Source organism: Diospyros lotus, chromosome 11 (genome assembly GCF_014633365.1).
Source record: "Diospyros lotus cultivar Yz01 chromosome 11, ASM1463336v1, whole genome shotgun sequence".
NCBI classification, from domain to species: Eukaryota; Viridiplantae; Streptophyta; class Magnoliopsida; order Ericales; family Ebenaceae; genus Diospyros; species Diospyros lotus.
In genome coordinates this window covers 31,801,175-31,817,260 of record NC_068348.1, presented here as the reverse complement: position 1 = coordinate 31,817,260, position 16,086 = coordinate 31,801,175, and the positions used below count along the sequence as shown (strand labels likewise).

Below are 16,086 nucleotides of genomic sequence, written 5' to 3'. Positions count from 1 at the left end.
TAACCTCGCAATCTTCAATTAGTTTCGATGTCTTTATAGTTTTTCCCATAGGGGTTGAGATAATCATCAAACACCCTAAAGGTTTAGTTTCACCTCAAACCCTCAACCAATGTAAGCGAAATGAATGAATGCGTAGACTTTGTATCTATTAATGCATGCACAGGGGTTTTCAGTATAAGGAGTGTACCCTGTATGACTATAGGATTTGTCTGACTTTTAGTCTCTTCGGATAGTCACCATGCAATATGCCCCGACTGCTCGCACTTGAAACATACGATTCTCCCTGGGTTTCCCACATGAGGCATTTCCTTCTTCTTGGGATAGTCTCTTCCCATGTGTCATTCTTCCCCACACACAAAGCAATGAATCGGCCTTACCGAGAATTTCCTCCTTAGTTGGTTCTTCTTGCATCGGGGTACTACTTACTGCTCTGAAAATTTTTATTCCATGGTCTAAGCTCCGTATTCCCTTTTGTCTGCTCAGACTTTATCAATCTTACCCGCATGAGATTTCTTTTATGTGGTTAGAGCTCGGTTCAAAGATTTCTTATATGTATCAATGGACCAAGTACTCAGAGCTTGTTGTAATTCCATCTACAGTCCAGACAAGAACTTTTGTGCTTTTTTCCATTTGTCTACCTGGTACATTGGTACATATTTTATGAGTTAGGTAAATTTTGTATTGTACTGGGTTATCGTTATCTCCCCAGTTTGCCTCAAATTCGTAAACTCCCAACTCTTTTACTGTCTCTAACTTTGAAGAAAATATTTGGCATTAAAGGCTTTCTTGAACATTTCCCACGTCACCGTCTAAGCTTGGCTAAACCCTGACTCTTGTCCTAAATTGGAATGGAATTATTGCAGGGCTGGCCTTATGGTTTGCCACCATCTCCCTGCTTCTTCTTCTAACATAAAAGAAGCACAATTTACTTTCTTCGCGTCACTGCATTGCAAGTGTCGGAGTAATTTCTCCGTTTACTCCAACCAATATTTGGATATGCTGGGGTCGTCACTTGGCCTTCCTTTAAATACAAATGATCATTGTTTTTAGTATTGTTCCAACATGTTCTTCGTATGCCCGGTTGGTTCCTCTCTAGCCACATAGGTTAGAAGGTTTTCCAAGACTCTCTCTATTTTGTCCAGTCGTCCTTCCTAGACAGTGTATTCCCTTACTCACCTCTCACTCCTTACATTGCTGCTACTATGGTGATTGTAGTGACGTATCTCATTATCACTATCATCTTCGTCTTTTCAATTAGGGGTGTCAGAAGCCATGTTTCCTCTTTGCCTAATGGTAACCATCTGTAAACGGAGAAAAATGAAATCACATTCTAAGGAAAAATTTTATTCGAAAGAAATTTTATTACAACTTAACTCATCTGCCAAGCATAACACACAATGGAATCACTTGTGGTTTGAAAATCCAGCCAAAACACCTTTGATTTGGCCAATTAATCCTCGGCTCCGGCAATACTCGACTTTCCGGCAAAGCTTCGAAATCTCTTCAAATCATCACAACAATCCCTCAAATTTTTTAAAAATCTTCTCTCACATGAAGAACAAAATTTTTCAAAAATGAAATCACATTCGAATGGAGAGTGTTTTTCACGTTTTGGACCTAAAGAGCTTGTTTTGGCTTAAAACAACCAAAACGACATTTTAGCATTTTGAGTTGTGTACAATTTTTTTTTTTTTTTTTGTATTTTGGAAAATGTATTTTTGAAAATGGATAAATAAATGCGTTTTAAATGTTTTAGAAAACTAAAAATTGAAAATGACTTGAAAACAGTAAAGAAAACAGAATCTTAGACTGCGTTCTCTTTACTTTTCAATTTTCAGTTTTGAGTTTTAAATTCATTTTTAGTTTTTTGTTTTGGTAATCTATTTTTAAAAAATTAAAAACTCATTCTCTTTATCATTTTGAAAAACTATTTCTCAAAACAGAAAATTAGAAAATGCATTCTCTTTGAAATTTTAAAAATAATTTTTTAATGATATTTTATTTCATACATTTGATTATTCAATAAATTAAAAATATTTAATGTTAATATATTATTAAAAATATATATATTTTAAAGTTAATAAATTTTATAATATTTTTTCCATTACAATAATAAAATATGAATAAATAAATGTGTTTTGAATTTAGAGTTTGTTTTTGATGAAAACACTCAAAATAATTTTTTTTTGTTTTGACTTTTCTTTACAAATTTTCTTTTTGTTTTCAAAAATGTATTTTTAAAAATAGTAAAAAGAATGCGTTTTCATTATTTTAAAAATTAAAAATAACTTAAAAATAACAAAGAGAATGCAACCTTATATATTAAATAACCCTTAAATGGTTTAATAATTTAGGCACACACTTTAGAACTTTTTTATATGAATAAATTAGCTACCTAATTGAGTTAAAAGGCAACACCCTTTATAATTTTTTTTCTTTTTTATTCAAAAGAAATTAAAGCATCATGTATGGGTTTAGGGATTAAAAATAACACGATGAAATCATATTTAATAATAATCCTAAAAAGTTTGGGATTTGATTGGCAAACTCTTGTACTTAGAAAGCTAAAAGAAGTAATTGTAAGTATGAAACTTGCATGAAAAGAAAATAAGTTCTAGGCAATTAAATCGCTTAGAAATCATTTGCATGAAAATTATCAATTAAGGGTGTTTGATTGACTTAATTTTTAATTTAAAAATTATTGTACTTTTTAAATTTTTAGTGTTTGATTATCACTATTTCCCATGGAATTACCACCCATACCCACCTTCTTCTCCCTGCCTCCCCTCATCTCTCTCGCCTTTAGGTTTTGTCCACAGTAGCAGATCTGCCATTCGCCACCGTTGCACATGTTGTCGTTCCGTCAATGCACACGTCATCGTTAAAGCCACCACCATCAACAATTCTTGGAGTTAGATTGCAGTGGCCGCCTTCAATGTGATAGAGGCTGCGATAGAGTTTGTTTGCGAAGCGATGGACGAATGGAGGCTGCGATGGCCATGACGGCGGCTCCATTGGAGGTGAACAGCGGCCACTGCAAAGCAATAACAGTTCGGCTAGTTTAACGTGGGCTGCCTTCTAATTCTCCAAAAAAATTGATCTAACCCCCATGAAAAAATCTTTTCCAACTAAAGTGGAGAAATGGCATCACATGACTAAAGTGAAAAAATAATTTGCCTAAAAAATTTAGCCAATCAAACACTTTAAAAGGTAGAATTTGAGTGAAAAATAATCATTTTTTATGAAAAATGTGACCAATCAAATGCACTCTTAAGTGTAATAAGTGGGGGGTTAGTGAGCCAAAAAATAATTTTGGGAGATTGATTTGAAACTTTTGTCATAGTTTGGTGGGATCCAAAAAGATAAACTTTTTCAGTACTACAATGGTAGTGTTCACTCCATTATTGGTAATTTTCTTGCATTGTCAAACCGCATGAGAGTTATATAAATTTCTCATTAAATATATTGGTTTATAAGTTTGAGTCTTATAAGCCAATCTTTAAATATGAATTTGTTTGAGAGGGAAGGGGATATAGACATATTTATCAAAATTTAAAAAGTTGGTTTTGCTAATTGCTAGCAACAATGATTTTTACCAAGTCATTTGTTAAAAATATGATTTTCATGACAACAAAATTTTCATAATAATACAAAAGGAGCACTAAGAGTGCACGAGAAATGTTAACGGGGTCAAGTGACATATGCTAAGCATTTTTTAAGAAAAATAACAAAAAAAAAAAAAAAAACAGGCCCCAAGTTGCTGCATATACATACATTAGATAAAAAAAATTAAAAAAAAAAGTTGAGTCCTTTGACAACTCTAGCTTTACCTATTTCTATGTCACATATTGTTACATGTTGAAGAAAAAATATAACCTAAAACTAGTTTAATGGGAAGAAGATATCAAGAAGAGATGTCACCAAAATACAGGTTAAGTGGTTGGATCGCGATAAGTTGGGATTCGTATTAGTAAGTCATGGGTTTGACTCCTTGCCCCTACGCAGTGAAGCAAAGCCTCCATCTGTAATTTATCTTCTTTGTCAACATCGAGAGCACGAGTGATAGGAAACTGCGAAAGAGCAATAAATCACAAAATATCAAGAAGAGACATTATTAGATATAATTACAAAATTTTTGTATAATGTGATATTGACCGTGACGAATTATTATTTTTAAAATATTATGTGTCTCACTAAAATTGTTGCAATGTTAATGTTAAATCACCTTTAAGAGATATCAAAGTCACGAAACTCTGCTACCAATAATTTTTGAAGATTTTTCTTTAGAACAACTCGATATATTTTGAGAGAAAGAGAGAAAAAGAACAAATGAAGTGTTGTTATTTTATTAACATGGATTTACCTATTTATAATAAATGAATAAACATATCTATTTCTCTACGAGCTATATCTCTTCCATTTAAATCAAGGATGCAGTGCTTTATAACAATCGTGTCTTTTTGTAAAGAGTCATGCTATAGTGTCCAAAAAAGGTCGACGCATGAATTTATTGAAAAATTGTCAGGCGGACTTCATCACAGATAAAGTCCGCCCACATTGTGTGGGCAGATTTCATCTGAGATGAAATCCGTTGGGCGGACTTCAACACAGTTGAAGTCTACCCAATTCACTTCGGGATAGATGAAATCCGCTCGAATTTTATTTAAATGTGCGCGCAGTGTTTTCAAGATAAGGATATTTTTGACATTTGATATTTTTAGTCATCCCATACGTCAACTAATTCGGACAAAGTAGAATAATCCTTTTGTAAATAGTCATGTTCCTAGAACATGAAAAAAACATCTCTTAATTTAAATCAAAAGAAATATCTATTTATAAATAATTACAACTTTTTAAAATAATTATATCTATTTATATAGAGTTATATCTCTTAAACACACAACTTATTCAAAATCATTAAGGAAAAGGATAATAATTTCTCCCCTGCTCTTGGTTGCGAGCTTGCGAGTCATGGTTATATTTATGTAACTTTTTTTTTTTTTTTTTTTTTTTACAAAGAAGTCGTTTTCACAACTCAACCCCTATAACCTCTCGGTCACAAAGGAACGCCCTTGCCATTGCTACCAAGAACAGTCTCTTGCATGAAAATCATTCATCCAAACATATAAGATGTTGAAACCATTCCATGAACATCTTGAATTACAGCATCACCCCACACAATATCCAAATCCCAAGTATATTTTCCATAAGCATTATCCTCCAAATCCTTGATTTCAATCACCAATTCTTCCAACACCTGATATATTTGCATGCAATGGGGGTGGGAATGATCCTCAGCATTAAAAGCATGCACCTTGTTCTTAACTTCTATCCAACTCCAACCGGGTAGCTTCTTGACTCCTCTCTCCCTCATCATCCTCTTTATACCAGCTCTCTCATTCCACCTATTAAATTTGCCATACATGTCAGAGAGGAGAACATAAGTACAATGCTCTTTGGGCTCTAATTCCAGCAAATAGCTTGCTGCTTGAGCTGCCATATCAATATCACCACAAATCCTACAAGCACCAAGTACAGTTCTCCAGACAGTTGCATCTGGTTCAAATGGCATTGCTTCAATCAAGGCTTTTGCTTCCTCCAATCGTCTAGCCCGCCCGAACAGATCAACCCCACACGCATAATGCTCCATTCTGGGAGGAATTCCATAAACAGATTCCATTGATTTTAGAATATTGTAACCTTCTTCCACCAAACCAATGTGGCTACATGCAGTTAAAACTGCAACAAAAGTTATATGATCCAGTTTGACTCTGCTATCCCTCATTAAGAAGAACAGGTCCAATGCAGCTTTACCCTGCCCATGTTGAGCATATGCAAATATCATCGAGTTCCAAGTGATTGAATTATCTTTAGTGGTCGCTTCAAAGGACTTAGCAGCATCCTCAGCTATCCCACACTTGGAATACATACATATCAAGGAGCTAGCTACAAAATCATTAGATTCGAAGCCTAACTTTAGGGCTAAGGCATGGACTTGTTGACCCAATTGGAGAGTTGCCAAATCTGAGCAAGATCTAAGGACAGCAGAAAAGGCAAAATGGTCAAGATGCAAGGTGCCAAATTGCATTCGACGAAAGAACTTCAAGGTGTGTTCACTCAACCCATATTGTGAGAAGCCTGTCAAAATTGAATTCCAGGAAACGCTATCCTTTGCATTCATAGATTCAAATACTTCTACTGCATCCTCCAAATATTTCCTACTTGACTTAAGATACATAGCTATCAACGAATTAGAGATTGGTATTGACTGTTCCAACCCCCTCTTAATTACCAAAGCGTGCAACGATTTTCCTTGGTTTTGATGCACATCTTCAAAACAAGCACTTATCATAGTAGTATATGTATAGATATCTGGTTCAAACCCAAGTATTTGCATCTCTAGGAAGATTTCTAATGCATGTCCTCCTCGGTTATGTGCTAGGTAGGCTGCTAGCATGGAATTCCATGTGACTAAATCTTGGTTGCCAGTAGCACTCTCAAACACTTGCTTGGCATCTTCAATGGATCCACAGTCTGAATGGGAAGTAATTAAGGCATTGCATAAGGTGTTATCAAATGCGAGCCCATGCTTTATGATTTTAGCATGGATAAGCTTATTTAGATTGCAAAACTCAGCGTCATCAAGCAATGTTAAAAGGGGAGCAAAGGTGCCATCATCAAGGTTCACTCCTTCTCGCTCCATGGTGTCCAGTAACAAAAATGCAGTCTCGCGATCACCCACCTTTGCAAACCCTGCAATCAAGGCATTCCAAGAGACAGAGTTACGTTCAGACATGCCCTGGAACACTAAATAAGCATCTTGAACTCTGTCACACTTTGCATACATGTCCAAAAGAGCACTTGCCGAATAAACATTTTCCCCATGGCCTGTCTTCAGAACGAGCGAATGTGCTTGCAGCCCCAGATCAATGCAGCCCTCACAAGCAACGCCCTTAAGTAGGCTTCCAAATGTATACCCATCAACCATAAACCTGCATCTTCTCATATTTTTCAGAAGTTCCCAAGCACTCCATAAATTTCTATAACTTACACACCCAGTGATCATTGAGTTCCATGTGACCGTATCTCTGTTGGGAAGTTCATCGAACAACTTGCGTGCAACACCCACATCTCTGCATTTCGTGTATCCGCTTAATATAATATTTGCAGTATAAGTATCAGCAAAGGTTCCTCGTTTGATTGCCCAACCGTGGCTTACTGAAACCTTGTACAAAGAGGCCACAGAGCTTTCAACGAGAGAACGCATAATCTCCATGAAGACCCACTTAAAAAAATCATGTATTCTTGCCAATTAGATGATAACCCATTTCCTCCAAAGTTGCTTCTCGTTGGACAAAGCTAAAAACGTTGACTTTTTGCAACTCCGGTTTACATGATCGCCGAAGATTGTGCTGGACGACGACGACGGTGACGGAGCGAGCCGCCGAAGAAGCGTTTGGGGCTTTCTGAATACCCAGCCACTGTCATGTGATGTACAAAACGGGAATACACGAAAAGGCATTACCCGACCCGTATCCGATTTGGCATGCTTAGGACTCTTTTATCTTATTTTAATTTTATTATTATTGGTAGTATTAGTATTTAAAGCTAATGCTTATAATAATATTAATTAATATGATAAATTAATTATAATCAATAATAGAATTAACTCAAAAGAATTAATACTTTGGCACTAAATTATATATATATATATATTTTAAATCTTATGAAAAATATATTTTCAAATAACAATTAAGGTGAAGTAGAGTAAAAAATGATAATCTTTTTATGATAAATAATTATATTAATTAAAATTTAACATATTAATATTAATATTTATAAAAAAATAGAATATTAATATGTTGCTTGTATCGAGTAACATAATGTTGTCCGATGCAAGCTCAAAAGAGGGGGTTGCATAGGGTGGGCCAAAGCAAGCAATAAGGGGTGGAGAGGTCGCATCCGATAACATAACATTGTCAAATATGGGCAACATATCAATTTTGATCTCTTCTAAAAAAATAAGAAAGTAAGCATAAATAAAACAAAAATAACACGAAGATCATATTAATAAATGAGAACACTTTGATATTGCTTATATAAGTTCACGAGACAAACTCAATATCTAATTTAGTCTAACCTCAATACCAATCTAGTCCAAATAAGTTGAATTAAATTCAGGAAAAAAAAAAAGAAAAAAACTTGTACTAAACTCATCCAATTATATAATTTTGATCAATTGGAGTGAGTCTAATCTCATTATGGCTCCATTTATTGCCATGACTACTTTCCGAACAACCAAACAGAAACTGCCTAAGCATAGCAAAGCTACACAAAGGCATTCATGAGATATGATATGGGTTCCCTTTTATGCAATCAAAATCACAAGATCATACTCTATAACAGAATCAAGAATTAATCCTTTGTGCCACAGCTGGTAATCTAATTCAACCATTTATGGAAGAGCAAGTCCGTCTGATCTCCCCATCACCATCTGCTTTAACTCCAATGGTGGTGAGCTTCAAGAACGCCTGAGCCCAGCTATCAAAGAAGCTGGCTTCATCATTGGCGAACTCCACAACTTTCTTCTTGGTTCTCTCATCGTTTAGCAGAAGAGAATCCGACTGGAAGAGGCCCTTGTGGGAGAGAAGCTCCTTGAAGTATTGGTTGTCGAATAGGAGAGGCGTTTCAGGGTCGTTGTTGACAGTAATGGCCGGGTTTGCTCCTGCTGGTGGACACTGTTTCATGAGCTGGGATGCGTATGCTTTGTCTAGAGATGCATCGAGGAGGGTCGGACGGCCCTCGGAGTCGACTCGGAACCGGTCGCTGAACGCGCTGCAATGCGCCGACCCAATGGTGTGGGCTCCTACTTATTCAAAGAGCAGTGATTACAGATCAATTCTCATCGATGATGATAATGATAGTGACTATACATATCAAGCAGTAACGATCGATGCTTGTACCTGAGAGGGTTACAAGCTCATCCAAAGACAAGCCTTTGGAGGAGAAGATGCTAGCCATTTGATCCACTGAGAAGCTAGTGTCTATCATGTTTGGTCGCACACGTGAAACTGCAGAAACCCTCCCATCTCTTCTTCCCGTAGGTATCATAACGCCTGGTCCACCACTCTGTATATCAATTTTCAGTTAAACCCAATTAAGATAGGAAATTTAGACGAGGAATTAAGATGATATCTATATTATATATATATATATATATATTACAATTTCTACAGCATCTCTGGCGGCCAAAGCAAGAACATCAGCACAAGAAACAGTCCCTGGACAAAAGATCTCGAGCACTCTCTTTGCTGAATCTATCACTGAGAATCCTCCAAGAGATGCGTTCGCTGGGTCGCTTCTCTCTGTGCCATTTCCTTGTACAAGTACAGACGCGTCACAGCCCTATGTATAAACATGACAAAGCCCACAGCAAAATACCCAAAATGACGTATATATATATATATACACACACACACATGTATTCTCTACAAGAAATGTATTAGAGGATGAGTGAAATTCGTCAAGAGAATGCTTTTAGCAACCAAATTGTAAATCTCGTCGGTAAAGAAGGCCTTTTGCAACAAAAGCTATGCATTTTGTCGCTAAAGAATGTTGTTAGCAACAAAATTGTAAATCTCATCATTAAACTGCTTTTAGCGACGAACATTAGATTTCGTCGCAACTATAAAATTGATTGCATAATGTGCGAGGAGATGTAAAATTTGTTTGGCCACAAAATCACTGACTTAATATACCTTTCGTCGGTAATGGTGTTTCCTATTTGTGACGAACTATTAGTGAAAACTAGAGTTACCTCGACGAAGCAGTCATGGAAGAGCAAGCGAAGGAGCTTCCCTGGAAGGGAGGGGTCGAGGGAAGAAGCTGATCGGACTGTGTTCTTAACCATGAGCTCGGCAGATGGGCATGAAGCTGCGTAGAAGTCGAAGGAGAGGGTTGAAGGAGGAGGATCAGAAGCTGCCATTGTGCAGAAGACAGCAATTAGAATAAGAATTAGGCTTTGAAAATGAGGTGTTTCCATGAGTGTTTATTGGTTTCGAGTCTTAACACTTAGAGAGAGAGATAGAGAGAGAGAGAGAGCATTGCCACAATGCTGAATCTGTGTATTTAAAACTGAATTTATGGGGTTTGGTGGTTGGAGGGTGGCTGTGGTTACTAATAGACTGCCAGAAGCACTGTGGAAGAAGATGAGCTGACTGCTCCCATGTCAGAAACATTAATCGTTCAGACACCATGTTTGGTTCAAAAGGTGAAATTGCTCACTGTGTCCGCCTCTACGTCTGGCCCGATAAGACGTGGAGGTTAATCATGGTGACCCAGTCGAACGCAGTGGTTAGACCCGAACTCACCGCGCACAAGGAGTCCCCCTCACTTTGGAGAGAGGTATCTCACACTATCGCTTGTAAGATTCGATTCTCGGTCTTGGTCTAATATTCACCACGAAAAGTATTTTGTGCCCCTCTTCTTGACCAACTAGGCTGCCCACGTGGGCTTCAGACACCAAGTTTGTATAGATTTTGGGTGGTTTTGTTATATATGGTTAAGGATCATTAAATAAATAATAATTTATTTTAGTGTTTAATTAATTCTACATTAATAGGTAAATTAATATATTTATTTAAAGAACCTTAACGGAATACCCTGGCATCGGACACTTGTTAACAAAACTCACACACACACATATATATATTTCTAAATATATATAAGGTATAATTAATTATTGTTATTATTTTTAAATAAATAAAGTATATTTATTGTATATTATTTTTAACATTTAAATAATTCTATTGACAGATGATGAAAATATGGTGTCTTGAATTATTTAATTAATTAATACAATTATCTTGTTTTTAACATTTAATGCACTTTTATTATTTTAATTATATCTTAAACTTGATTTTTGAGTTAATTTAATTATGTATTTTGATTTTTTTTGTATGACAATTAAAATTTCTTGTTATTTCAATTACATATCTAAATGTGATATTTTTATATCAATTTAATTTTTATATTTTATGTATAAAAAAAATAAGATAAAATAATAAATGTCATCTGTTCATGTCAAAATACATGAATTAAATTGAATCAAAAATATAAATTTATAAGTATAATTGAAGTAATGAAAATTTTGAATTATTATACGAAGAAAATCAATATATAAAAAATAAATTAATTCAAAATACAAAGATTATAATTAAAATAATAAAAATATTCAAATAACCATTTGAAAAAAACCAAATGTTAAACCAAATAATGAATAAATTTATATATTCACTGGCGTCACTGTTACTAGATTACAGCACGGAAAATGCTACACGAACGTAAAGTTAGACAACTTGGTGGACAACTCTCTCATAAAATTACAAATTTGTCCTTTACTTTTCCCTCCCAAATTTGTTACATTGCTTCCTCTGCTTCCTTATACTCTCACACTCTTCTTTCACTCTCCCCCTCTCTCTCTCTTTCTCTTTTCATTTTCCTTCCCTTCTCTATTTTTCTCCATGCGTGACTGAAGCAGTCGGAGGCGGCGGCGAAGCAGTGATGACCGGAGGCGGCGGCGAAGCAGCTGTGACCCGTGGGTGAAGCAGAAGCGTTGATGGCAGCGGCGGCGAACGGGGATGGCAGTTGCGGCGAACTGTTATTATTATACAGTTCACACCCATATATACATATTTCTGCACATATGTACAAACGCTATTTGTGTGTCCAGGTTCATGTCTTCGTGATTCATGCTCATTGTGTTTCGAAATTGAACGGAAGCATCGAAGGAGGGTTTGGGTTTTGGGCAATGCTGAGGTTGTCTCGACATATATGTTCATTTCCTCTCCACAACAGATTTTTCTTTCAAAATAAGTATTTGATTTTTGCTTTCCTCCGAAACTTGGTTTTGCTGGGGCGTCTAGTTCTTGTGTTCTATACTTATATTTTATTATTTTTTGTTTCTGGTTGAGTGCATTTTTGGTTGAGTTGTTGAAACACATGTGAGAAGGCTTTGGGCTTTTTCTACGTTGCAAAGGAATGGCAATACTTGTGGCCTGCAATAAATTTTTGTTTATAATTTTTAAAAACTTAAGCTAACACATAAATATATAATACTGAAAAGGGAAATTCTATTTGTAATCATCATTTTTGCTCTCCGTAATCCACTTTTAATATCCCTAAAATATTATCAGATGAAAACTCATATTTACCCTTCATTTAAATTGTTTACGATCAATCATTCACCATTATTCCTCAAGCGCGTGCACCCACTTCCTCACCCACCATCGCCACAGCGATTTTATTCTATTATTCAAATAGCAACAATTATAGTAGATCGATATAAGATAGTAGAAAATTATTAATATTTTTAAAACTTAAAATAATTTCTCAATATTATCAAATAACATGCATCTATATAATTTATTTTTAAAAATAACATAATTTATAACATCAATCACTAGTTAAATCACATAATTTACATACACTACGGATGAATTAAATCACATAATTTACATACACGACAAATGAATTAAAAAAATAAGATTAATTAAAAAATAAAAATTATCTTTTGGGGGTGCCTTCAAACCCCGAATCCTAAGGTTTGGGTGCCCCGAACCTTGGGGTTCTAGCAATTTGGAGTTCCCCGAATTTCTGAGTTCGGGACATCCCCTAGCCCCTGAACCTTGGGGTTCGGGGCACCCCTCAACCCCTGAACTCTAAAATTGTCCGAAGCCCCAAACCCCAAAGTTCGGGGGCTGGGGGATGCCCCGAACCTTGGAATTCGGGCAATTTGGGATTCCCAAACCCCGAGATTCGGGGTATCTCCTAGCCCCCAAACCCCGTTGTTTGGGGTATCCCTCAACTCTCGAACCCCAAAATTTGAGAGATTCATAAAACTCCAAATTTATAAATTCGGTGAAAATGAATTCTCCCAAACCGTGAGATTCGGGAGAATTCAATTCTCCTGAACCTCAAGGTTCAAGAGAATATATATATATTATATATAATTATAATTATATATATAATATATATGTATATATATAATAAAATTTTAGTTTTTTCATAAAATAAAGTTATAATATATATATAATTATAATATTACAAATGGTGTGAGAATGATTTCATATTACATAGCCATACATATATATTACATACATATATATGTTGTGTTTCTTTTGAATTCATTGATTTAATTCATTTGTAGTATGTAAATTATGTTATTGAACTAGTAATTGATATTATAAATTATATTATTTTTATATATAAATTATATAAATGCATGCTATTTGATGATATTAATAAATTATTTTAATTTTTAAAAATATTAATAATTTTCTGATGTCTTATATCTATTTAGCTATAGTTGCTACTATTTGAATAATATAGTGGATTTGCTGCGCGTGGATGTATCTTTTGAGGGATGGATGTTTGGAGGATATATTTGAAATATGGATGGCTGCAAAAAGAAATCACTTTGGTTGTAAATAGTAAAAATTAAAATTTTATTTTACGCTGATTACGAAGAGTAAAAATTATGGTTACAAATAGAATTTCTCTACTAAAAATATAATTATTAAAATCAACTGCCTTTGCCTTTCAGCCCTCGTTTACTTTCATCAGCATTTAATCGTTTATACAGTTAAAAAGAAAGAGTATTTTAGTAATAATTAACCATACATACATCCATAGTGTTAAGTCCACATAGATTCAATCCGATAGGAAAAATAGATCTTCTTGGGTAGCCAGGCTTCATTGCAATGGAACATACAATGCCAATGCTAGATTTAAAAAAACGGAGATAATCACCAAATTAAGGAGTAGAAGGTCATCACTATTTAGCAGAAATCAATATTGGGCCGGCAAACACCCACTCATATATGTATACATACTTTCAGCTGAATCAAAATTCAAACTAAACAGCTGAATACTGCAATCTAAAGTTGTCCCTTACAACTAAATATTTCAAAATTAGACCATCAATCAATTTCTTCTTTGTTGTTCTTTTTAATATATGTATATATATATATACATACATCTAAGTGATGAGATGAACAGCAGCTAAAACTTCCCTGCTCATCTCCTTCAAATGAAACAAAAGTAGGCCAGTTGAAGCTAGCACGCTGAAACCAACGAGAGCCACCATTCCCAAGGCCAAACACGGCCTTGTGTCCATCAGCTTGGCCTGAAGAAACCCCATTGCCTCACACACAAACTCGTCGTATCCCGCATAGCAATTCTTCTCCCACTCGGCGGCTGGAACAGCGACCAGAAACTTTGACGCCGACCGTTCAACGGCCGCGAACGACGGCGACTGAGGCTGCGTCGGAGGCAGCTGTGTCCATGGCGAAAGACGGCGGAAGCGGCTGCGGCGGCCACTACAACGGCGGCGAACAACGATGGAGGAAGAGAGAAAGAGAAAGAGAAGAGAGAGAGTGAGAGTATGAGGAAGAAGAAGAGGAAGCAGGATAGCAAATTTCGGGGGAAAAAATGAAGAGAGAGAGAGAGGAGAGTGTGAAAGTATAAGAAAGGAGCAGAGAAGCAGTGTAACAAATTTGGGAGGGAAAAGTAAAGGATAAATTTGTAATTTTAGGAGAGTTGTCCACCAAGTTGTCTAATTTACGTTTGTGTAGCATTTTCAGCGAGTACCAAAAGCATGGAATTTTTCCAAAATTATGCGGCCAGCATGGATGCACCGAGGCTGCAAGCAATTCCCCTCCCTCTTCCTCTCTCTCTCTCTCAATGGCCGCTTGATGCCTTCATCAAACTCTACCCTTCTCATCAGTCCTCCTCATCACCATGGCTCTGTTGCAGACATTTTTCTCAGACGCTTGCTTCTCCAAGAACCACCATTTATGCCCCAAAAGAACACCGCCCTTGTTGTCAACAGCATCACTTAAACCCCTCTCACAGCCACCCAATTCTTGCCATCTTCCAAGGCTAAAAAAGGGAAACCGGAGGAGGAAGTACCAAGCGGTGGCGGAGATTGGTGGCGGATTGGCGGTTGAAGATGAAGGGGCTTCTAAGGAGGATCAGAGTGAAGAGGGTGAGAAGGGCGTGGCAGAGTATGATTGGACAGAGGAATGGTACCCTCTTTATCTCACCAAGGATGTTCCAGAAGATGCCCCTTTAGGCCTCACTGTCTTCGACAAACACCTTGTTCTGTATCGCGATGGCAATAGCGTGCTTCGGTGTCACGAGGATCGGTGCCCCCACAGGTAACCTAATCTCTTTGATTTTCTTTTCTGGGTCTGAATCTGATATAATTTGGGTATTGATGCTTTGGATTCTTATTTCATCTTTTACAAGTTCTAGCTTAGTGACCTCGCAACTTGAATTATATGGTTTCAAATGGACACCCTGTAGCATGGAACCTAACCTTGTGAGGCTTTTTCATTGTTGTTCAAGTAAGTATGTAACTAGTGGTTGAATTATATGATTCCAAGTTGCTGGCCTGTGGGTATTGAAGTGAATTCACAAATAATTTTGTGAGAGCCTGTGCTTGATTGTAGTGGGTCGGATTGTCTGAGTTTGGCTTTCAATAATTGGGTGGGTTTGACTTTGATTGGGGTGATTGATCCCTCTTTATACTTCTTTGTTTGCATCTTGCTAGTATCACCTTACTATTTTGCTGCAACTTAGCCAATTTCAGAAGATTATACTTGTATGAAAACTTAGAACCAAGAAACTCACTTCGGTCCTCACCCAAAAATGCTAACTCAAGGCGACTATTAGTTCGCATGATCAAGTAATGTACCCTATAAATTACTAATGTGAGATTGGTTCGGTGATAGACACTGCTCTTACAGTTGCACTTTACATGTTGTAGTACCTGTCTTTTGTCTTGACATGATTATTACAACTTTTTATAATCCCAGCCCAATTATCATACTAACCTTGTCCATTGAACCTCTTGATTTAGGTTAGCAAAACTATCAGAAGGTCAGCTGGTTGATGGAAGGCTGGAATGCCTGTATCATGGTTGGCAATTTGAAGGAGAGGGTAAATGTGTAACAATACCTCAGGTTAGCATAAATGCTTTGGGTCCTTATATATTCAATGATCTTTTGCAGCAATATGTTATTT

General features: G+C 36.2%; 3 protein-coding genes across 4 annotated transcripts in view; 1 reads left to right on the top strand and 2 right to left on the bottom strand.

The window, feature by feature from the left end:
- Positions 1-16,086, top strand: part of LOC127812990 (protein TIC 55, chloroplastic) — an 87,722-nt gene that overhangs the window by 70,357 nt on the left and 1,279 nt on the right. The window contains exons 1-2 of one of the 2 annotated variants that reach the window (XM_052353635.1): positions 14,674-15,218; positions 15,923-16,025. In XM_052353635.1, coding sequence (XP_052209595.1) covers positions 14,800-15,218; positions 15,923-16,025 — 522 coding nt within the window. In that variant the 5' untranslated portion in view covers positions 14,674-14,799. Of the gene's footprint in view, positions 1-14,673; positions 15,219-15,922; positions 16,026-16,086 lie in introns of those variants that run through there. The other variant, XM_052353636.1, reaches the window with a different exon arrangement.
- Positions 4,976-7,499, bottom strand: LOC127812989 (putative pentatricopeptide repeat-containing protein At3g25970). Its single transcript, XM_052353634.1, has one exon. The coding sequence runs from the start codon at positions 7,274-7,276 to the stop codon at positions 5,114-5,116; it is 2,163 nt and encodes a 720-aa protein (XP_052209594.1). The 5' UTR covers positions 7,277-7,499; the 3' UTR covers positions 4,976-5,113.
- Positions 8,041-10,138, bottom strand: LOC127812992 (peroxidase 18). Its single transcript, XM_052353638.1, has 4 exons — positions 9,818-10,138; positions 9,226-9,405; positions 8,964-9,129; positions 8,041-8,866 (listed from the first exon to the last, which is right to left on the bottom strand). Exons 1-4 carry the CDS (start codon positions 10,040-10,042, stop codon positions 8,448-8,450), a joined length of 990 nt encoding a protein of 329 aa, XP_052209598.1. The 5' UTR covers positions 10,043-10,138; the 3' UTR covers positions 8,041-8,447.

Bases quoted from the DNA above. Each gene is read 5' to 3' on its own strand.
- LOC127812989 (XM_052353634.1), bottom strand. From the start codon at position 7,276: ATGGAGATTATGCGTTCTCTCGTTGAAAGCTCTGTGGCCTCTTTGTAC.
- LOC127812992 (XM_052353638.1), bottom strand. From the start codon at position 10,042: ATGGAAACACCTCATTTTCAAAGCCTAATTCTTATTCTAATTGCTGTC. The intron at 9,130-9,225 runs GTAATATATATA...ATTGATATACAG, and splicing joins CCAGAGATGCTGTAGAAATT to AGTGGTGGACCAGGCGTTAT. The intron at 8,867-8,963 runs GTACAAGCATCG...TTGAATAAGTAG, and splicing joins TGAGCTTGTAACCCTCTCAG to GAGCCCACACCATTGGGTCG.